At 45.9% G+C, this 22577-nt stretch overlaps 5 protein-coding genes and 1 long non-coding RNA gene across 6 annotated transcripts; 5 read left to right on the top strand and 1 right to left on the bottom strand.

Annotated features, from left to right (window-relative positions):
- The first annotated feature begins 865 nt into the window (after positions 1-865).
- LOC109769112 (indole-3-acetic acid-induced protein ARG7) lies at positions 866-1707 on the top strand. The gene has a single exon (XM_020327850.4). The coding sequence runs from the start codon at positions 938-940 to the stop codon at positions 1328-1330; it is 393 nt and encodes a 130-aa protein (XP_020183439.1). The 5' UTR covers positions 866-937; the 3' UTR covers positions 1331-1707.
- Positions 1708-11762: 10055 nt separating this feature from the next.
- LOC109769124 (indole-3-acetic acid-induced protein ARG7-like) lies at positions 11763-12182 on the top strand. The gene has a single exon (XM_020327864.2). It carries the CDS (start codon positions 11766-11768, stop codon positions 12180-12182), a length of 417 nt encoding a protein of 138 aa, XP_020183453.1. The 5' UTR covers positions 11763-11765.
- Positions 12183-13526: 1344 nt separating this feature from the next.
- On the bottom strand, positions 13527-15510 carry LOC120965215 (uncharacterized). Its single transcript, XR_005757696.3, has 2 exons — positions 15455-15510; positions 13527-13966 (listed from the first exon to the last, which is right to left on the bottom strand). It is a non-coding gene; the product is annotated as an uncharacterized lncRNA (long non-coding RNA).
- On the top strand, positions 14310-15071 carry LOC109769113 (auxin-induced protein X10A). Its single transcript, XM_020327851.4, has one exon. The coding sequence runs from the start codon at positions 14392-14394 to the stop codon at positions 14782-14784; it is 393 nt and encodes a 130-aa protein (XP_020183440.1). The 5' UTR covers positions 14310-14391; the 3' UTR covers positions 14785-15071.
- A 1085-nt stretch (positions 15511-16595) lies between the features above and the next one.
- Positions 16596-17315, top strand: LOC109769135 (auxin-responsive protein SAUR50-like). Its single transcript, XM_040390608.3, has one exon. The coding sequence runs from the start codon at positions 16685-16687 to the stop codon at positions 17072-17074; it is 390 nt and encodes a 129-aa protein (XP_040246542.1). The 5' UTR covers positions 16596-16684; the 3' UTR covers positions 17075-17315.
- Positions 17316-19523: 2208 nt separating this feature from the next.
- LOC109769114 (large ribosomal subunit protein eL8y) lies at positions 19524-21775 on the top strand. The gene is made up of 7 exons (XM_020327853.4): positions 19524-19656; positions 19806-19856; positions 19983-20184; positions 20749-20918; positions 21027-21155; positions 21248-21340; positions 21428-21775. The coding sequence occupies exons 1-7, from the start codon at positions 19654-19656 to the stop codon at positions 21557-21559; spliced, it is 780 nt and encodes a 259-aa protein (XP_020183442.1). The 5' UTR covers positions 19524-19653; the 3' UTR covers positions 21560-21775.
- The last annotated feature ends 802 nt before the right edge of the window (positions 21776-22577 follow it).

Genomic DNA, 22577 nt, shown 5'->3' with positions numbered 1-22577 from the left:
AACGGCAACTCAAAGATCAGCAGGCTCAAGCAATAAGCTCAAGACACACCACACACACGCATCTATAGTACTCCTAATTAAATCTAGACAAACACTATCCACCAATACACAAACACACTATCCAAACAAGTGTAGTTTGTGCATTAAGATCTAGGTGTCAAATTTCAGAGTGCCGATGACGTAAAGTCTCAAGTCTGAACCCAACAAACAAAGCCTCCCTGGGCACTGTCGGTTTGGAGTGTTGCATGCACCGTTGCTACTGCTAACCTAAAGAACTCCGCTTGTGGTTGGGGAGTTTGACACCTCAAAACTAACCCCAAGCATGTAGCAAGCGCCGGGCAGAGAGGATAACTAATCCGCGGCTAAATCAAATGCATTATTTGCCATGACGCCACGCCAATGGCCCCCTCTCTCCTCCAGCTCCTACCCCTTCCAAGTCGACTATGATGAAATGATGTCACACACGCTTCCACAATCCACAGTCGCAGCTAGCTCCTCCCCTAGGTTAACCTTCCAAGGCAGCCAAATCGTACTTTGAATCTCTGATTAACATATCATTAAGCATGATTACCACTGTACGCGTGTATCATGAAAGCGTATTATAATGCAAATGCTGCTAAAGCAACAGGCTGCATCCTTCCAAAGATTCAACGACTAAGGTGCAAGGATTGATTCTATATGTGCAATAATTGTCCAACTAATTCCATTTCTTTTTTGAACGGAATGGTGAGCAAAGTCTTGCGTATTCGGGAAAAAGAAAGCCTTTGGGTCGCTCTCACCGGCTTCAGATTTCAAATACGGCCTTTCGATCGAGAGACCACATCCTGCTTGACCCGCCTATATATATATACCTTTCATCCCCACCTCCCAATTCCAAGCTTGCTACATCTTCTTTGCAAATTTGCAACTAGCTATAGCCTGCGGGGTTTTGTGCACCATGGGCATGGCTGAGAAGGGGTCGGCAGGAAGGAAGGCCGGGCTGATCACCAAGACGCTGGACCGGTGCCGGAGCACGACGGCGAGGAACAACAAGCCGGCGGAGGGCTGTTTCTCGGTGTACGTCGGTGCGGGCAGGCAGCGGTTCGTGGTGCGGACGGAGTGCTTGAACCACCCGCTGTTCCGGGCACTGCTTGAGGAGGCCGAGGAGGCGTTTGGGTACGCTGACGCGGGGCCCCTCGAGCTGCCCTGCAACACCGAGGCATTTACCAAGGTGCTGGAGAAGATCGAGGAGGAGAAGCAGATGGCGGCGGGGAGGAGGCATGGCCTTGCCAGGGGGAACTCCTACCGGCTGCTCAGCACCGGGCGGCCTGTCATCATTGGCCGGTCGTAGCATATCCATCTATATTGGATAGGATGATGGCGAGTTGATGAGCTCTGAGTTTCTGTTGAGCTCATGTTTTCAGACTATCATGTACATATTTGGAAGCAACTTTAGCAATTCCAAGTATGGTAAACAACATCACGGTATACTAGGCAATATTAGATATTTTTCTTTCTTATACTCTTTTTTCTACTTTTGTGAGAAGGCACTGTTAGATGTTAGTGTGTGTTCTCATCCTAAGTTGTAGTAACTGCCGGTGAAAGTGTTATACAGATAGTCAGATACACAATGGAATTTGTAAGTTTTGTTATGACTATGTATGGCATACTGCCATAATTCCACAACAGAATCACACACTGTAATTCATCTCACACTGATTGCAAGCTGGAGCGTCTCCGTACTATGTTTCTCAGAAAAAAGTGATTTAGACGGAACTATGCTAACATTAATAAACCATACTATCTTTCAGAAGTTCATCTGTTATGCAAGTATCACAGAGCCTCCACTCGACAACTCGTTATGTCCAATTCTTAAACTCAAAGCATGGATAGAAACTTGTTTGCCGACTAGACACATGGCACATCAATGAGTTTGGCATCAATTAATTAACTGATCTAGTATCAACAAAAACTAATAGCAGACTAGGACCAAAAAGGGGAAACTCGGTTATAGTCGTGTGACTTAAAGAAATGCAAAGAACAAATGAACACTTGTTCAGTAAGATATATAGCAACCTGCCATAATTGTTTCATCGACTGACTGATCGGATAAAAGGATGATTTTCGTAAATAATGACTGATACTACTCCCTCCGTTCCTAAATATAAGTCTTTTTAGAGATTTGAATATGGACTACATATGGATGAATATAGACATATTTTAGAGTGTAGATTCACTCATCTTGCTCCATATGTAGTCCATATTATAAAATCTCTAAAAAGACTTATAGTTAGGAACGGAGGGAGTATATCACAAGCAATCGAAGGGACTAACATTAGGTTTTGAACCATAATTTATGGACACTCCTGCAAGGGAAGATAACACAAAGATACGATATGGGGCCAATTTTCATGTCAACTGATGTGTCGACAAGACATTCGCCCCCTGAATGTCTCTAGGCAACGGCAATTCGGAGTTCAGCAGGGCTCAAGCAATAATGTGACACCCCCAAAATTTTGGCCTTGTTTTATTGATTTAAAATGTTGCCAGGAAATAAAACTTTTCCATTTGTCAAGATTTACCCTTTTGTTATTTTGGATTTTTACTTCAAGTGGAAAACTTTCAAAAGGTATTGTTGGACTTGAATACTCTCTATAATAAAACAATTCTTTATCAGTGGATTTGAACTGCAAGATTTGTTTTCTCAGAGCTTTATTCTTTTAAAATGATTTCTTCTGCATTTGGAGCCTGTTTTGCACTACAACCATTTGACAAATGCATTTAAAATTTCCACCAAAATTTGGGGATGTCATGTGATGCTTCCACATCACTTTTATGCAAAAATACCTTTTGGCCATTGGAGATTTTGAGCTCTACACCAACTTTTCCAATCTGGTCCAGTAGGCACTTTTGCACTACAACCCATTTAAATATTTCTTTAAAAATTCTTCCAAGTGTTTGGAGATGTCAGTGGATGCATACAATTCACCTTCATGCAAAAACCCAGTGATGTTCTTTGAAAAATTTGAGTGAATCAACCTCTTTTTCATTCTGGTCCAGTTTGGTGATTTGAACTGCAACCCTATTTTATTTTGCTTTGGTGCCCATGACCCTTTTTCCTACTTGTAGCCCTCCCTTCAAAACCCTTAAGTCCAGGAGAGTGGACTCATTGGAGGTTTTTAAGTGCATACAATAAACCTCTTTCTTTCTGTCCAAAACTGGAGTTTTGCAAAACTTGCACTAACAAGTTTCTGGTTTTGCCCATATGATCTTGCCTTCATCTTCTGCATCTAAAGAGACCCTGATCTGGAGATTTTGGCCACTCCGAGAGTTGCCTAAGTGCACTTGGCATTCTGTCGAACACTTGGTGTGCACAGTCTGTTTTGGCATGAGTTCCTTGTTTGCACTGTGATCTTGTTCCTTTGACCCAGCCACCTTGTCCACTGAACTCCTGGCTGTCTCTATCGCAGTCCTGTTAATTGCTAGCCCCACCCTCGCGCTCTAGACAGCCCTAGCATTTCGTCGAGCAGGTTCCGTGCGTGCTCTGGGCGCGCCCAGAGCGCACGTTTTGCACGCGCGCGCACTGAGCCGCCGCGCCGCACTGCCGCACCCGACGCGACCCGTCCCTGGCCCCTGCTCCACCGCTGAACCACGCACTAGCTCGCCCCCTCTCCACGCCATCTCTCGCGCCCTGCAGCGCCGCTGGCAGAGCCCTTGGCGGCACGCCGGCGTCGGCAGCGGACCTCTGACATGGACGGTGCCGCCCAAGCCACCCCAGCGCGCCAGCTGCCCCCACGAACAACCCAGTCTTATCCCGAAGCTCGTCGGCACGCGCTCGTCGCCGCCACGTCGCCCTGCGGCTACAGCACGGCTGTCGCCGGCGATCTTATCCTCAGCCGCCGCGGGCCAACCTCGAGCGCCTATTTAAAGGGTCCCCGAACCCGTTCAAGACCGCAGGCGACCTCAGACCCTCCCCGTAGAGCTTCCCTAGCAGTGGATTGGCCCGGAGAGGCTCTCTTCCCCAACTCCGGCCAGTTCGGCCGCCGCCGAACTCCGGTGCAATACGTCGCAGCCAGCCACTCTCTCGCCCAACCAGCGCCACCAGTAGCTTCCCCTTGTCCTTGCGGAGCCGCCCAGCAACCCAACCTCGATCGGAGACCACCGGAGCCCAAAAACCACTTCACCACCGTAGCCCCCTCCGCCGCAGAGCTCGCCGCCGGCGACTCCTTCCACCTCCGACGCCCAGCGACCACCAAGGGGACCGCCTTGGTCTGGCCAGTCCATCCCTGCCCTCAGATGCCCTCGAGGAGCCGCCGTTCGTCGCCGGCGATCGCCGGAGTCCCGCTCCCGTCGGGCAGAAAAGAGGAGGGAGAGGGAGGAACGATCAAACCTGACCAGTGGGCCCTCTGGACCCACTGTCAGTGACCCGCGCGCCGTCTCCTCTGTTTAAGTGAAAGCGTATACCCACGGAGTACGTCTCCCCTACCCCGAAAGCGTATTTCTCCCGAAACGTTTTCTTTTCTGGTTTTATTTAAAAACAGAGTTTTGACCAGACTTTGACCAGCTATAACTTTTAAAATAAAACTCCAAATGAGTTGATTCTTTTTCCTACCTCTCTCAAATTCCACCTAGTTTATTTTAAGATTTATTTCAAAAAAATTTGAGACAACTTTTTGTACTGTGTTTGAAATATTTGTTATTTGGATATTTTGCAAAATAGGGATAATGGAGAGAAGAGAAAGCTTTCAAAAAGTGCATCCTTTGCATACTCTTGAAGGCAAGCATTTCTGAACTCTGGCATAATATTTTGTTGTGGTGTTTTGATACGACAACAACACCATTTGACTTGGAGTATGCGTTATCTTTATGTAACGATAAAGTCTCGTGCATGAGTACTTTTTGGAGATATTCTGTGGTCAGCAATGGGTACGCTAGTGATTTGGATCATCCTCGCGAGCTCCTCATGCATACCGGAAGGAAGCCGGGAAAGTCGTGGTCTTGGGTAGACACGAGCTTGTCCCTAGTCCCTCGTCGAGACGAGTATGTTCGGTACGGCATGGTGAGGCTTGATGAGTGGTGATTTATTCCACTAATGGAAATATTGTTGGAGGATACTTGGACCACCTGAGTCGGTCATAAGTCGAGTCTTGGTTAGTAGCTTCCCTATTTGTTGGTACCACCACTTGTCCCTGTCGCAGACGGGGTATGGTTCAGTAAGTTGTCAACCCCTTACCAAAGCACACACCGTACAGAGAGGCCATAGTGGAAGATACCGGAGGCCTTCGGTAGGCATGCCACTTGGTCCGGGGGCATGGGTGTTCCCGGTTGGGACCGAGAGGGGGGCACCCCTTAGAGCGCGCATATAGAAATTTGATCTCATGCTACGTCGAGGTTGTAGCCTCCCCACTTAGAGTTTTGCTTTGCAGGTGTCGTGGGTGATTCCAGACATCGGTGAGTTAAGCTGGTGTGTGCAGGTCAGGCGTGTTTTCAATTAAAAGGCCGTAGGCGGAATTAGTCCCGATGGACTAAATAAATCCGTTACTCGTGGGAAAATAGTACTCCCTCTGCAGAGGATATATTCTGTTGGATAGCCATGTTCATAGGTAAGGACCACAGTCTGAGTTGAATCTAGTAACGGTTTTCGGATGGAGACACGGCTAACTGGATCATAGTAACGGTATTCGGTTGGAGAACGAATTAGCAACGGTCTTCGGATGGAGAAACGACTAGACTAGATTTGTGTTTATGACCTGTGACATCTGAGGATCATGTTTTAATTTTGTTATTATTATGGACTAACCATTTACATTATGTACTTTACTGAGTATCCCTGGGATGGTTCTACCTCCTGGATACTCACTGTGATTATTCTTTTATAAGCCCTTTATGTGGTGTCGCTCAGACGCCCGACTGCGGCATGCTTGTTGTTTATCGATCTTTTATAAGCCCTTTATCTGGTGTCGCTCAGACGCCCGACTGCGGCATGCTTGTTGTTTATCGATCTTTTATAAGCCCTTTATGTGGTGTCGCTCAGACGCCCGACTGCGGCATGGTTACTCTTGCATTTTCCTCTCGAGGAGTCATTCAGACACTCGCTTGGCCCTCAATATTTTACTTTGGGATTTCGGGAGGACTACCGCCCGACTTCTCTTTGTTTCCCATGCATCATTATCTCTATGCCTGATTGCACTTGTTAATCTGTTCTCATGCATCGTGTTTACAATTGTTATATCTTATGTTCGAACTATCTTGCGAGTACTTTCATAGTACTCACCCACGTACTGCATGTTCATATCATCTCTGCATGCGAGCAACGCAGACTTTCGTGGCAGACGTTGTGATCATAATTATTTCGAAGCATGATTGTCCCTTGTTATATTATCCCCGTGTTCTTAATGTTTGCGAGTACATTCAAACGTACTCACTGGCTTGTCCCTGGCTATTGTCTTGGCCAGATTTTCGCGCCTGGAGATAAGCATCGCGGTGACAACCTCGGAACCTACGTGTTGACGATAACAGCCTCGCGAAGATAGGAGTTATCCTGGTCAGCTGTTCTTGTGGGCAATGGAGTCCCATAGACGCAGATGTATTCAACCGCTTCCGCCCTCAACCATTAGAAACCAAATGTTGTACTCCTAGGCCACAATGGTCTTGTACTACATATTTTTGTACCTTGTTTGGAATTTCTTGTATCAAGTTGGTGCCTCATCAGCTAACAGTAATCCTGGGGCTGGTGAGCACACAGGCCGTTTTTCTGGGAAATTATTATCCCAAAAATCCGGTCGTGACAAATAAGCTCAAGACACACCCCACACACGCATCGAATACTATTAAACGTTATCCATTAATACACAAACAATATCCAAACAAGTGTAGTTCGTGCATTATTAAGATCCAGATGTCAAATTTCAGGGTGTTAAGTCTGAAGTCTGAACCCATCAAACAAAGGGAAAATTGATTTTATACCCTTAGTTGTGTCACACTCGGCAGGTTTGCCCCTAGTTTCGGAAAACACTCGTTCTTGTCCAACTCACTTTGGTTTTCTTATGCTTTTGCCCTTCCGGCACGGTTCCGTCTAGTCAGCGTCGTTTGACCGCTACCGGTGCTAGTTTTTGGACATTTTTACCCCTCTTGCGGATAACCCTCAGTACCCCTTCGTCCTCAGCCAGCTCGCGTGAAAAACAGAGGGAGGGAAGGCACGACAAGTTTAGAGGGGGAAGCGGGAAGCGGGAGAGAAAGGAGCGGTGCACATGGCGAGCTCGGGCTCGTCCAACTTCTCACCGACGACCGGAGAGGTAAGTAGTCCCTTGAATCTTTGAATTTGGTGCTCCTCCACCCCATCCCACTTGAATCTAGGGATTTCTAGGGTTTGTGACATTTGGGGGAAATTTTACCTTTGTTTTAGGTCGATGGGGTCGGGATTGTGCAACATTCCTCGGAGTTTTATCTTCCCGACGAGTCCTATTCCGGCTTGGAGTTTTCGTCGAAGCATCGCTGCCCTGGCCATGGCCTTGTCCCTGCCCGTCGTGTTTCATGGGGAGGAGCTAGCAGTGGCCGCCGTTTTTTAGGTTGTCCATTAGATGTAAATTTTTGTGAATTTGTGATAGATTTAGTTTTTGTTGATTTGTACTCTCTGATGTTGATTACTCTGACTTGCAATTAGTTACCAGAAGAGTGTGAATGGGTGGTGTGGGTTGACCCAGCTCCTCCATTGCGTGTTGCCCTTGCTTTTGAAGACTTGCACGCAGAGGTTGAAGGCAGTTGGATCAAATGTCACCATCTGAAGAAGGAAAACATGGAGCTGGCAAGGAAGAACAGGGCTTTGAAGAAGAAACTTAGAGAGAGAGATGAGATGTTGCTGGGGTGGGCATTGCTGTTAGTTGGAATTGTTATGTTTGTTGTACTGGTATGGTAGATGTAGTTTATCGATGTATTTGAAGTGAAGATGTTGATGGAACCCTACTTTGTTTGATGTAACTTTGCAGTTGCAGTTGAATTGATGTCACTTTATCTGATGTAACCCTAGTTGAAGACAAATCTTATGTGATGTCCAAATGTGGATGGTAGGTCGACGACAAATCTTATGTGATGAGTCAAAATGTGGATGGTAGATGAAGATTTGTCGTCGACGACAAATCTTATGTGATGAGTCCAAATGTGGATGGTAGATGAAGATTTGTCGTCGACCACAAATCTAAATGAGACCAAATGTGGATGGTGTAGAAACAAATCAACAGGAAGTTGAACAACAAAATAGTGATGGACAAAGGAGATAACAGCAAGCAGCAAACAGTAAATTGCCTAACAAACATTAAGCAAGTGCATAATAGCCAGTGCATAAAGCACTCAGAAGTTCACATAGTCAAGTGCACAGATCAACATCTAGTTCATAACAGCATCAAAACAAACAGAGCACAATACTTAAACATCTAGAACTTTAATTTTTTGCTCCTGGTGTTTTGGCTGGGTTTGGAGCTTCCCTTGCCTTACTTTTAGTGTTCTTAGCTGGGTTAGGGGCAGTGGGTGGAGCTTCAAATGCTACTGGTGCTTTCTTTGAAGGAGAAATAACCTTGCTGTCAACACTGCTTCCAGTAGCTGAGCAGAATGTATTTGCTGGTTGCACCCCTCCACCTCTCTTCTCTTTCACATAATTCGGAGAAGCTCCTCTATCTGCTGCTCTTTTGTAGTTTTTCCTAGGGCTAAAACAATTGCAAACATAGATTGTCATCATAAAATTTTCCTTTGAATTTCTTGCTGAAATTTTGGGCAAGATGCCTCATACACTCTCTGTGCTCCATTCCTGGGTAAACATCATCAACAGCACTCTCCAGTCCTTTGCAAGCATCAGTATGTATGACTAAACCTTCAGGGTGTCCTATTGCTTCCTTCAGGTTTTTGAAAAACCAAGTCCAGCTCTCAGTTGACTCCACCTCAAGAACACCATATGCAACAGGAAATAACCAGTTATGAGCATCTAGAGCACATGCTGCTACAAGTTGGCCCCTAAACCTACCATGCAATGCAGTTGCATCTACAGCCAAGTATGGCCTGCACCCCTCCAAGAACCCTTTCTGACAAGCTTTGAAGCATACAAAAACCCTTCTATAACACTCCTTGTAGAATTTCTTTCCTTTTAACTTGTACTCCACTGTGTGCTTGTCTATGTCAACAACACTTCCTGCTGATGCCCTCTCTACTTCAGCTTTGAATGCATAAAGTAACTGGAAACTATCACTGTACTTACCATAGATCTTGTCAAGTGCCATCTCCTTACCATAGTAACATCTGCTGTATGGCACCTCAAGACCATACTTCTCTAACAACCTACCCTGAATTTCCTTTGTTCCAATCCCTGGATTTTTTCTGATCCAAGCCATAGAAGCATCTGCAATCCACCTTCTTTTTGCAGCTCTCAATCTCTGAGATCTATTCACATTAGGACATGTGTGAGGGTGGGGATTCACTTTGATCTGAAAATAAAACAAATAGTCAGTCAGGATAATATTAGTAAAACAAATAGGCACATTTTATGAAAAACACATTACTAAAACAGTACCTGAAACAGAGTACTCCTCCTCATCAGAGATGCATGCAGCCTCCACTTACACCTCTCATAGGCACATTTGATAGTAAACCTAGTTGGGTCACTCTTAAGTGTAATGTACTCGGTTTCAGACTTGATTGAGAATGTTCCAACTGCATTCTTGCAATCAACTGCATTAGGAAAGACCACACCTTCCTCAATGGATGGATTATCTCTATCATACATCATTACAGGTCTATCCTCATCTGCATCCTCAAAAGCTCCCATGTCATTATCCTCTTGCCTCTCATCATCATCAGTATCTGAAAATTCTGCAGGAATGTACTCTTCATGTGTTGTATGCTCATCATTGTTGTGCTGGACATAACCTGGGTAAAGTTTCTCATCCTCCTCATCAGATAAAATAGGTGCATCAGGCAGTGCCTCTTCCACAACTGGATCAGGCTGATCCTCTGGTCTATTAGTGCCACATTCGGCAGTAGTTGGAGTGGTACTTGCACTTGCTGCACTAGTTCTAGGAGCACTAGGAGTACTAGCAGCAGCTGTCCTGGACCCACATGGCCTACCCCTTCTTCTACCCCCTATCCCTCCAGCAGTTTTTTCACACCATTGTCCTCTCTTTCTGAATTACTGTTATTTCCAGATTGCATGACCTTGTCTCTGCATTACTTGCAAACATCACACCTAACTCATCATCACACTGTAGAGGGTTCCAACACTCCTTTAAACTATCCCAATATCTAATTTCAACAGCATCAAAACAATCCCCATGGATACTTGGCACAAATAGCAGCCCTAAAGTCATTAAATGACCTACTACTGCTATCCACAACTAATGGAAATGTGAATCCGCTCTCCTTTCCTTCCGTACCAGCAGAAACTATAACTGTCGTCTCCATTCTAACAGACAGAAAGAATGCAACCTCTGGATCCATCCTACAATAATGAGCATACCATCTCCCATGAGCAATTGAACCAAAGCTAGCCTAAAACTTATCTGAATCCACTAAGCATGAGTAGATTTGAGACTGAAACTTACCCCGCCGGGATCTGACGTGCAGATGTGCTGCCCTCGCCGCCCTGACTGCCACCACAGCCGCCTTCAACGCCCTCCCGTGCCGATGCGGTGCTCTTGCCACCGTCGACGACGCCACCGCCGCCATTTTCCGCCATCCAGTGGTGATGGGGACACCGTCTGGCCGTGCGCGCAGCCACGGCCCTTGCGTTGCGATGTGCCGCCCTCCCGTGCCGATGCGGTGCCCTTCTTGCGGGCCGCCACCTAGGGTTTCTCCGTCCTCCCCCATCTCCTGGCCTGGAAATGGATGTGGTGCGAGGATTGGTTTGTGGATCTAGTGGTGAGCCGCCAATGGCGACTAGGGTTTCTAACGGGGGAAAGAGAGTGAGAATGGGGAACGATAGAGTGAGAGTGGGAATGAGTTGGTTAGGTCAACCGAGGGGCAAGCCGTGTCCAAAAACTAGCGGCGGTAGTGGTCAAACGGCGCTGACTGGACGGAACCGTGACGGAAGGGCAAAAGCATAAGAAAACCAAACTGGTTCGGGCAAGAACGATGGTTTTCGGAAACTAGGGGCAAACCTGCCGAAGGGGACACAACTAAAGGCACCAAATTAATTATCCCTCAAACAAACCTCCACAGGCCCCATCGGTTTGGTCGTTTGGACACCGTTGCTAATTCTAAGCTAAACAGCCCTTGTGGTTGGGGAGTTAGACACCTCAAAACTAATCCCAGTCATGCAGCAAGTGTAGGTCAGAGAGGACTAATTAGATTAGACCTGCAGCTAAATCTAATGCATTATTGCCATGACGCCACGCCTTGGCCCCTCCTCCAGCTCCAAGTCGACCATGATGGCATGATGTCACACACGCCAGCTTCCTTCCACAGTCGCAGCTAGCACCTCCTTAGGTTAACCTTTCGAGGCTTCCAAATTGCACCCTAATTACATACTAATAAGCATTACTACTGTGCAATAATTGTCTGATTAATTTCCATCTATTTCCCTTTGTTCTTTAGTGAGTGATGAGCAAAGTCCTTTTGCGTATTCTCGAAAAAGAGAGCACTTTTGGGCCACTCTCATGGTCTCACCAGCTTCACATTTCAAAACACGGCCTTTCAACCAAGAGACCATGTCTTGGTTGATCTGTCCATATATGTCATCCCACCTCTCTCCTCCAATCCCCCGATTCCAAGCTTGCTCTACATTAATTGCAAACTTTTGCGACTACATGGCCTACGAGGTTTTGCGCACCAAGGGGATGGCTGAGGAGAGGTTGGCCATGGGGAAGGCCGGGCTGATCACCAAGGCACTGGACCGGTGCTGGAGTACGACGGCAAGGAACAGCACGCCAGCGGAGGGCTGCTTCTCGGTGTACGTCGACGTGGGCAGGCAGCGGTTCGTTGTGAGGACGGAGTGCGTGAACCACCCATTGTTCGGGGTGCTTCTGGAGGAGGCCAAGGAGATGTTTGGTTACGCAGCCACAGGGGCCCTTGAGCTGCCCTGCAACTCTGAGGCGTTCGCCGGGGTGCTGGAGCAGATCGAGGAGGAGATGCAGATGACGACGGGGAGGAGGTACGGCCTCCCCAGGGGGAGCTCCTACCAGCTGCTCGGCACCGGTCAGACTGTCATCATCAGCCAATCGTAGCAGTACACTAGATTGGCATTGAATGATGCCGAGTTGATGAGCTCCGAGTTTCCATTGAACTCGCATTTTCAGACTATCATGTACACATTTTGAAGCAACCTTAGCATTCTCAAGTATGATAAACAACATCATCATATACTGAAAGCCAATGTTAGTTGTTCATGTGTGTTCACCTTATAAGTTGTAGTAACTGTCAGTGAAAATGTTATACAGATACATGATATGATTTTTAAATTTGCTATGTCTATATATGCCATAATGCAATAGTTCCAAAGTAGAACCGCGCACTTCAATTCATCTCAGCACAGATTGCAAGTTGGAGCTGCTATGTTTGTAATACATAATTAGATGGAACTACGCTAACATGAATCAACCATGGTGATTTTGGTAGTTCATCGGTTATGCAAGTATCTACTGATTTGCTATCAAAATTTAGAGAGCCTTAACTCATATAATCCAATTTTTAAATCTCAAAGCATGAATAGAAACATGTTTGCTGACTAGACACATGGCACACCAATGGAGATTTGGCACCAATTAATTAAGTGGTCTAATATCAACAAAAAACTAACAGCAAATGATCACCAAAAAGGGGAAACTCGATTATAGTCGTGTGGCTTAAAGAAACACAAAGAACAGACGAACAGTTGTTTAGTAAGATATATAGCAACCGACCACGGTTGTTCCATCGATTTTGATTGAATAAAATGATGATTTTCATCTGCATACTACAACATCACAAGCAATCAAAGGGACTAACATTAGGTTTCGAACCCTAGTTTATGGACACTCATACAAGGGAAGAGAACACAAAGATACGACATGGGGTTAGTTTTCATGTCAACTGATTTGTTCACAAGATATTCGACCCCTAGATGTCTCTGGGCAATGGTGATTCAGAATCCAACAGGCCTTTTTTTAGAAACGCTCTCAACACGCGCGCGCGCACACACACGCACACTACCCATATGAACACGCACACCCATCCAAGAGAGTGTACCGGTAGATTTTGAGCCATTTCTTTGCTTTGGGCGAAGTTCCTTTATAGGGAGCTCACTTCCTTGCTTGGTTGGTTGGTTGAACTTGCTTTTTAGGTGCGGTGCATGCGGGTCTAGTTTCATTTATGAGTGCTGCGTATATTTTCGTTAGTAATGGTTTTGAGCGACAAAGTCGTCACAGACACCTCGTAGTTGACGGACACGTTGTACCACTGAAAAATTAGTGCCAGAAAACAGAGCACTATTGCCAAATTTAGAACTTGAACCTGGCTGGGCTGGTTCCACCAAAAGGAACATAACCATCTAAGCCATGCTTAGTGCTTAAGCAATACAAACCACACACACATCAAATACTATTAAACATTATCCATTAATGCACAAACACTATCGAAACAAGTGTAGTTCGTGCATTATTAAGATCCAAGTGTCAAATTTCAGAGCGTTGATGACAAAGTCTCAATTCTATCTGAACCCATAAAACAAAGCCTTCATGGGCGCCATAGGTTTGGAGCGTTCCATGCACCGTTGCTAATGCTAAGCTAAACAACCTTTGTGGTTGAGGAGTTAGACACCTCAAATCTAATCCCAATCATGCAGCAAGCGCAGGTCAGGATTAACTAACCTGTAGCTAAATCTAATGCATTATTGCCATGACGCCACACCATTGGCCCCTCCTCCAGCTCCAAGTCGACCAAATGGCATGATGTCACACACACCAGCTTCCCTCCACAGTCGCAGCTAACTCCTCCTCCTTCGGGTAACCTTCCGAGGCTGCCAAATCGCACCCTAATTAACATATCATTAAGCATTAGGCCTGTACGCACATATCATCAAACGTACTATTATAGTACTCAAATGCTACTATTATTAAAACAACAAGGTGCATCCTACCAAACATTCAACGAATAAGGCGGAGAGATTGGGAGATTCTATATGCGCAATAATTGTCTGACTAATTTCCATCCATTTCCCTCTCTTTTTTAATGGAACAATGAGCAGAGTCTCTTGCGTATTCACGAAAAAGAAAGCCTTCAGGTCGCCCTCACCGGCTTCGTATTTCAAATACGGCCTTTCGATTGATAGAACCCGTCTTTGCCGATCGGCCTATATATACTGTTCCACCCCTTTCCTTCCCACCTCCCAAATTCCAAGCTTGCTACACATTCTTTGCAAATTTGCAACTAGATATAGCCTGCGAGGTTTTGTGCGCAATGGGCATGGCTGACAAGAGGTCGGCTGCAAGGAAGGCCGGGCTAATCACCAAGGCACTGGACCGGTGCTGGACCGCGCCGGTGAGAAACAGCAAGCCGGTGGAGGGCTGCTTCTCGGTGTATGTTGGCGCCGGGAGACAGCGTTTCGTGGTGCGGACAGAGTGCGTGAACCACCCGCTGTTCCGAGCGCTGCTGGAGGAGGCCGAGGAGGTGTTTGGGTACGCGGACGCAGGGCCCCTCGAGCTTCCCTGCAACACTGAGGCGTTCGCCGGGGTCCTGCAGCAGATCGAGGAGGAGAAGCAGATGGCAGCGGGAAGGAGGTACGGCCTTGTCAGGAGGAACTCCTACCGGGTGCTCGGGACCGGCCGGTCTGTCATTATCGGACGGTCGTAGCATAGAAATTGGAGTGGAATTGGATGATGCCGAGTTGATGAGCTCTAAAGTTTCTGTTGAGCATTCCCATTATGATAAACAACACCATCATATACTGGGCAATGTTAGATATTTTTCTTCTTCTTTTTTCTATTTTTGTAAGGTAATGCTAGATGTTGATGTGTGTTCCCATCCTAAGTTGTAGTAACTGTTGGTGAAAGTGTTATACAGATGCACATTCGAACCTGTAACTCTTGTGAAGTCCATATATGGCACAATGTCGCAACTCCAAAGTGGAATCGCGCAATTCAATTCATCCCACACTGATTGCAAGTGGTTTAATGGAACTACACTAAGATGAATCAACTATGGTGTTTCTCCGCAGATCATCTGCATGCAAGTATCCACTGATTTGCTACCAAATTTATTTTAAGTCCATTTACACACAGGATTACAGAGCCTCGACACAAATGTCAATTTAATCCACCAAGAGAAACATGTTTGCCGGCTAGACACTTCACACACCAATGGAGTTTTGGCAGCAATTAATCTAATATCTACAAAAACTAACCACAGACAAGGACCATAAACAGGAAAACTCAGTTATATACGTATGGCTAAAAGGTAGGCAAAAAATCAATGAGCAGTAGTTTAGTAGATGATGTAATCAGGAAGATATATAGCAACTGACCCAGTTGGATGTGCAGTAATCAGGGCAAGCTTAACGGTTCCAGGTATTCTTTGACCCTTTCAGAGGACAGAATAACACCAAAGAATGGGATCAAGTATCAGTAAGGGGAAAACAGACACTGCAAATTACCGAGTAACAGAATTCACCACAACAAATAAAAATAAACTGCTTGATCCAGCCTTTTGTTTATTTTTGAGTTTGCAACCAATCAGTTGAACACGGGTATCGTACAGCAACAATACTACCATAACTAATCATAGGCATATTCTCTGGATATCCAAAGACAAGGCAATAAATAGTATATGACGTGTCTCGATAAACAGCCTTTAGAGCCGTGACCATGGCCTTTCTTGAATTTCTGTCTCTTTATTCTATAGCATGGAGAAGCTAGAGCCATTAGTTTTCGCTCCAACTAATACTGGTACTCCAAGGGTTCCCGAGGCGTAAACTCTAACCTCACTTTTATAAACTAACATTTTGCGGCCCCACGGACAAATGGAACCATTAGGCAGATGCAGAGATCTTCATATAATATTGCCTTGACCATTGACTAACTAATCCAGTGCTAACTTTTGGAGGACTTGAAGCACCAACAAGAGTGCATCAGCACTAGAAAATGGGTTAAATGTCCATCTTAACTTGATCCCTCTAGAGTCAAAAGTTGGATCCATATTGTTTTCACTACCTCCAGCTTATCTGAAAAGCTGGAGTCAAGAGCTTGGTGAAACCCCTGGTAAATAAAGCTTAGAAGCAAAACCAACATATCTTAAACATAATGGTATGTAAAAGTGGATCGAACTTTCGTCAGGCAGTTTCGGAGAGGAAAAGTCTACACTATGGCAGCAATTCTATAAGATGAAACTTATTATTGTACAAATGCTGGTAAAACAACAAGTCACATCCTTCTCATTAAAGATCAATGAATAAGGTGCAAAGCTTGATTCTATATGTGCAATAATTGTCTGACTATTTTCCATCACTTTCCCACTCTTCTTTAATGACATGATGAGCAAGTCTTTTGCGTATTTGTCTTTTAAAATAGCTTTTGGGTCACTCTCACCATCTTCATATCTCAAAATATGGCCTACCCCTCGACAGACCACGTCTTGGTGGATCCATCTATATATATCATTCCACCCCTTTCCTCGTCACCTCCCAATTCCAAGCTTGCTACACATTTTCTTCTTTTTGCAAAATTGCAACTAGTTAGCCTGCTAACTTTTGTGCACCATGGGCATGGCTGATAAGAGCTTGGCGAAGAGGAAGGCTGGGCTGATCACCAAGACGCTGGACAGGTGCTGGAGCACACCAATGAGGAACAAGCCTGCAGAGGGCTGTTTCTCTGTCTACGTCGGTGCCGGGAGGCAGCGGTTCGTGGTGCGGACAGAGTGCGTGAACCACCCGCTGTTCCGGGCGCTGCTCAAGGAGGCCGAGGAGGTGTTTGGGTACGCAGACGCAGGGCCCCTCGAGCTACCCTGCAACGCCGAGGCGTTCGCTGGGGTGTTGGAGCAGATCGAGGAGGAGAAGCAGATGGCAGGGGGAAGGAGGTGCGGCCTCGCCAGGGGGAAATCCTACCGGCTGCTTGGCACCGGTCAGGCTGTCAACATCGACCGGTCGTAGCATATGCATTGGATTGGATGATGCCGAGTTGATGAGCTCTAAGTTTTGTTGAGCTCGCATTCTGGGGCTATCATGTACACATTTGGAAGCAACCTTAGCATTCCCAAGTATGGTAAACAGCAGCATCATATACTGGGCAAATGAGATACTTTTTTTTTTCTTCTTTTTCTATTTTGCATTTTTTGTGGGAAGGCAATGTTAGATGTTGATGTGTTTTCCCCTCCTAAGTTGTATTATCTGTCGGTGGAAGTGTTATACAGATATATAAAGAATCTATAAGTTTTTTTTGTGTCCATATATGGCATAATGTTGCAATTCCAAAGTAGAATCGCACAGTTCAATTCATCTCGCACTGATTGCAAGTGGTTTGGATCAAATTACGCTAAGATACACCTATAGTGTTTTTCCACAGATCTTCTCTTAGGCAAGCATCCATTAATTTGCTATCCAAATCTGTTTGGATTCCATTTACACACTGGATTACAGAGCCTCAACTCATGACAATTTTTAAAATCTCAAAGCACCGAAACATGTTTGCCGACTAGACACAGGGCACACCGAATGGAGGTATGGCATCAATTAGTCAAGTGATCTAAATCAACAAAAACTAACCACAAAAAATGGCCATAAACGAGAAAAGTCGTTATGTTGATATGGTTAAAAGGTAGACAAAAAACAAATGAGTGGTAGCGTAGTAGATGATGTAATCAGGATTGATCAAATAAATGATGATTTGGCATCTATAAGGATCGGTATACCTAATGTCTCGGAAATGGAAAAGGGCTAAAGTAATGTTAGTTTAATACATTTGGTTGGATTGATCTCCAGGTACATAAATTTTTTCAAGACAAAGCTATAGAATTAGTGCATTAATGTACAATACTGGTAGCATGTGGGTTACCATTTTCATTGTCAACTGATGTTTTTTCTCCAGCCAATACCGCTTGATGCTTGCTAGGGACATTTTTGCAGAAATGTAACTCCAGAACCAGTCGATGAGCAACTTCCTTTGATCCTGGAATCAGGGCAAGGTTAAGGATTCCAGGTATACTTTGACTCATTCAGAGGACTGAAGAACACCAAAGCAGGGGATAACGTAGCGGTAACTCGGTAAGGGGAAAACAGACACCGCAAATTACTGGGTATTATATTATTAACAATAAACTGCTTGATCCAGCATTTTCCTATTGTTTGAACTTGCAACCAATCAGTTGAACCCAGGGACCCTACAGTAACCATACTACCATGACTTGGGGATAGTTCTTTGAATATCCAAAGACAGAAATCGTATATGCCGCGTCTCAATAAACAGCCTTGACCAGTGCCCGGCTTTGTTGAATCTCTGTCTCCATATTCTGCGGCATGGAGAAGCTAGAGACGTAAACTCTAACCTCACTTCTATATAACTGCCACTAGCATTTCCTGACCCCATGGACAAATGGATCCATTATCCAGATGCAGATATCTTCATATAATATTGCCTCAAGCATTGACTAACTAATCCAGTACTAACTTTTGGAACACTTGAAGCAGCAACAAGAGTGCGGCAGCATTAGAAAATAAGTTTTATATCGATCTTAATATGATCCCTCTAGAGTCAGAAGTTGGATTGTTTTCACTACCTCCAACTTGTCAGAGAAGCTGGAGCCAAGAGCATGGTGAAAGTGAAACCCCCAGTAAATGAAGCCTAGAAGCAAAGCCAACATGTCTTAACATATAACGGTATGCGAAAGTGGATCAGACCTTCATCAAGCAGTTTTGGAAGGGAAAAGTCTTATGGCAGCAAGAGCAGATACATTTTGAAATTGGCCAGCAGACCAAATATGAATGTTCCTGCCACAAGCTAAAACCAAATATCTGTCACCTCTAAGTAAAATCTACCTGCAAATCACAAGTGTTCCTCCCAAATTCCAAGAGGATAAACTCCCCAGCATCAAGTACCAACCGAAAAATCACTTTCACCTATGCCTACGCTCAGGTCTAATAAGACGATCCAGAATGGGTCCCAAGACCTAGCCGTGGGGATTAAAAGAAACACTGCAAAAGACGAAGGAAAAATCCCCGAGAATCCATGCCGAGCACTTAGAACCGGAAGATGATTTTTATTCCTGCGGATGGGGGTGCACGGTAGAAGGCGGCGACCCGCCTCTTCGCCATGGCGCAAGGTTGGGGACAGTGGAGCGGTGCCTACGGTAATATTCGGACGCGCGAGGGGCTTACACGCAAAAGTAACCAAACCGATGGGCTATAGCCTTTTTCCGAACACAGTCACCGGAGAGAGCAGCCCAGTGCAGTCCAGTCCAGTCCATTCCGGCCCACGTTTTCCTCCCCCCCCCCCTGTCCCTGCGGCCCAGGTGCGACCCCCTAAACCCTAATCCAGGCACTGGACGGCGGAGGCCTCACGACCCGGCCACACACCCCGCATCGGACGCTCAGGAAGCGTCCACGTCCCCCAGACGCCTCCTTTATAAAACTTCCTCCCCGCACCGAAGCGCCAGTCGGCCGCCTCCCCCCTCCACCTCCTCCCCCAGCGTCGCCTCCCGTTCGGAACCCCAAGCTCCCCCCCCGCCGCCGGCGAAATGGTACGTCCCCGCCGCCGGCTCGCGCATAGCCCCCACACCGTGCCTTCGCGCTTCGTCCTCCTGGACGGATCCCGCGCGCTTTGCCTTTTCTGCGGTTTTGATTTGATGTTTGAATCTCGTTCTAAGAGTGTGGATCGCGAATCGTGCAGGCCCCGAAGCGAGGCGGCAAGGCGCCGGTGCCGGCGAAGAAGAAGGCGGCGGTACTGCACCCAGCCCTCAGCTCCTGCTTGGAATCTCAGCTCCTGCTTGGAATCTCTGCTCCTGCTTGGAGTCTCTCGGTCCCGGCGCGTGTGATCTGACTGGGTGGGTTTGGTGTGTGGTTGCAGGACAAGGTGGTGAACCCGCTGTTCGAGAAGAGGCCGAAGCAGTTCGGCATCGGCGGGGCGCTGCCGCCCAAGAAGGACCTCCACCGGTTCGTCAAGTGGCCCAAGGTCGTGCGGATCCAGCGCCAGCGCCGCATCCTCAAGCAGCGCCTCAAGGTTCCCCCGGCGCTCCACCAGTTCACCCGCACCCTCGACAAGAACCTCGGTATATGCAAAACTTGTCTGTCCATTCGTCATTTGACACGGAGTCCACAATGCCTGGGGACGTTGGTAGATGTAATACTGTGTTATTTTGACTTGTGGGTATGCAATATCTAAGTGAGCGAGTCTTAACTTCATCAAGACAATGAAAAGAGTTGATGTGTGTGTTATTCCTGCTGTTAGATACATTGGGATCTCTCTTCTTGCATGATTAGGGCAAATGCATGCTGTTCTCCTACACCTACTATATTTTTTTACTGAATATATTGACAGCCATGACAGTATGAAGTAATAGAATGGCTAGCACAAGCTTTCACTTCTAAGGATGCCAGCCGTAGGAAGAACCATTGTTGCTATGTTTTTACCTGAAGTCATGCCTTCTATATTTGCTTTTCCTTTATGTTGCAACGTGTTTACTTGCTAGCTCATTCTTTATGCTGTAATGTATAGCAACAAAAGCAGCCAATAAGTAGTTGACTAGTTCAAGTTCGATTCCTCTGCATACAGCATTACTTTAGTTTCTGCAAAAACTTTGTTACAAATCTCTGATATTAATTGCTTGTTGCAGCCACCAACCTGTTTAAGATGCTTCTCAAGTACCGCCCCGAGGACAAGGTGGCTAAGAAGGAGAGGCTTCTGAAGAGGGCCCAGGCTGAGGCTGAGGGGAAAACCGTTGATGCCAAGAAGCCAATTGTTGTGAAGTATGGTCTTAACCATGTCACTTACCTCATCGAGCAGGTACTGATATGAGTTACCTGTTTGTTTGACATAACTATTCCTTGTTCATAGCTTCTTTTGTGGCTGCAATAACCATTCTTGTGATTAATCTTGTGCTTTGTACTGTAGAGCAAGGCTCAACTGGTCGTCATTGCTCATGATGTTGACCCAATTGAGCTGGTTGTGTGGCTCCCAGCCCTGTGCAGGAAGATGGAAGTCCCATACTGCATTGTTAAGGGAAAATCACGCCTTGGATCGGTATATTTTCTCCTGCCACCTCCTGTTCCACACCTCTGAAATCTTTAACAGTAACTAGAAACAAATGCTCACTTTGTCTTGGTCCCCTATAGATCGTTCACAAGAAGACTGCCTCAGTTCTGTGCCTTACCACTGTGAAGAACGAGGACAAGCTTGAGTTCAGCAAGATCTTGGAGGCTATCAAGGTATGTGGTTCATATAATCTTTGCTATCATTGATATGCAGTCCACTTGTGAACACTTCTAACGTCTCCGGTGTCCGTTATTCTGCAGGCTAACTTCAACGACAAGTTCGACGAGGTCAGGAAGAAGTGGGGCGGTGGCGTCATGGGCTCCAAGTCGCAGGCCAAGACCAAGGCCAGGGAAAGGCTCATCGCCAAGGAGGCTGCGCAGAGGATGAACTAAGCCTAGCCCTATAAGTATTGTCAGAGCATATGCCATGTAGTTTCCCTTTCAGTCTGTCCTGATTTTGACGAGGAACTCGAACCCTTTTAGCAGCACTGTGGAATCGTATTGTGGTTTTCTGATTCGCTGTTCCGTTCTCCAGACTTCTGCAAAGATCAGATGAGGTTTACCCATGTTTGGATTCTATATAGTTTTATGTCCTTTGTCGAGTCTGAAGTTAGTTGTGTTTGACATCTTCCAAACTTGGCTGGCTTTTGGTTAACATGCAATGACGACCAGCTCAATCTGTTTGCGAATTTGTGACACATCATAAGCAGGAAATTTATGATTTGTGACACATCATAAGCAGGAAATTTATGATGTTGAGATCGTTTCACGGAGGCGCGTGGTGAAACTGAGTTGAAACGTGTATTGTGCCCAATTTGCCTATAGCATGAAACATTCGTTTAATTTTTTCTGTTGCATTTATATACACTACCTCCGTCCGGGTTAAGGGTCTTGTGAGGAACCAATAGAAGGTGGAGTTCCGGAGGACTATTTGCATGTTTATATCTAGGAGAGAGATGGAAGCGATTTCAAATTGACTGGTACGCTGGTTTATCATCTTTTTTAATAAAAAAAATAAAAAAATCATCTTTCTTTTTGGTAAAGTGGTTTATTTAAACACCCAAAAATGGCCTCACCAGCTTATCTCCAAAATGGATGGACCCGTGCTGACTGCTCACGTAAAAATCCATTTTCTGATTTCATTCGTTTTCTGGTCATCTCATAAAAGGTCATGAAATTAAAAAGAAATTGGAGAACGTAGAATGAGACCATTACTTCATGACAGGAACCACATGTGTCATCAATAGTCTATACAATGGAACTGACGGGGCCTCCTCGGTGCCCCAACAGTTCGCTCGCTTCTCTATCAAGAGCTGGCAATGCCGCATTCGCTTTGTGTCAGAACTCCTAAATGATAATGGATCATGGAACTATGAGTTGCTACAAAGTTACTTCCAACCGGCGTGCGTGG

This window comes from Aegilops tauschii, chromosome 5 (genome assembly GCF_002575655.3).
Source record: "Aegilops tauschii subsp. strangulata cultivar AL8/78 chromosome 5, Aet v6.0, whole genome shotgun sequence".
Lineage (NCBI taxonomy): Eukaryota > Viridiplantae > Streptophyta > Magnoliopsida > Poales > Poaceae > Aegilops > Aegilops tauschii.
This window is presented reverse-complemented; position numbering and strand designations above follow the sequence as displayed.

Coding starts and splice junctions, on each gene's coding strand:
- LOC109769112 (XM_020327850.4), top strand. CDS start 938: ATGGGCATGGCTGAGAAGGGGTCGGCAGGAAGGAAGGCCGGGCTGATC.
- LOC109769124 (XM_020327864.2), top strand. CDS start 11,766: ATGGCCTACGAGGTTTTGCGCACCAAGGGGATGGCTGAGGAGAGGTTG.
- LOC109769113 (XM_020327851.4), top strand. CDS start 14,392: ATGGGCATGGCTGACAAGAGGTCGGCTGCAAGGAAGGCCGGGCTAATC.
- LOC109769135 (XM_040390608.3), top strand. CDS start 16,685: ATGGGCATGGCTGATAAGAGCTTGGCGAAGAGGAAGGCTGGGCTGATC.
- LOC109769114 (XM_020327853.4), top strand. Junction 19,857..19,982: donor CGGCGAAGAAGAAGGCGGCG/GTACTGCACCCA, acceptor GTGTGGTTGCAG/GACAAGGTGGTGAACCCGCT. Junction 20,919..21,026: donor TCACTTACCTCATCGAGCAG/GTACTGATATGA, acceptor TTTGTACTGTAG/AGCAAGGCTCAACTGGTCGT.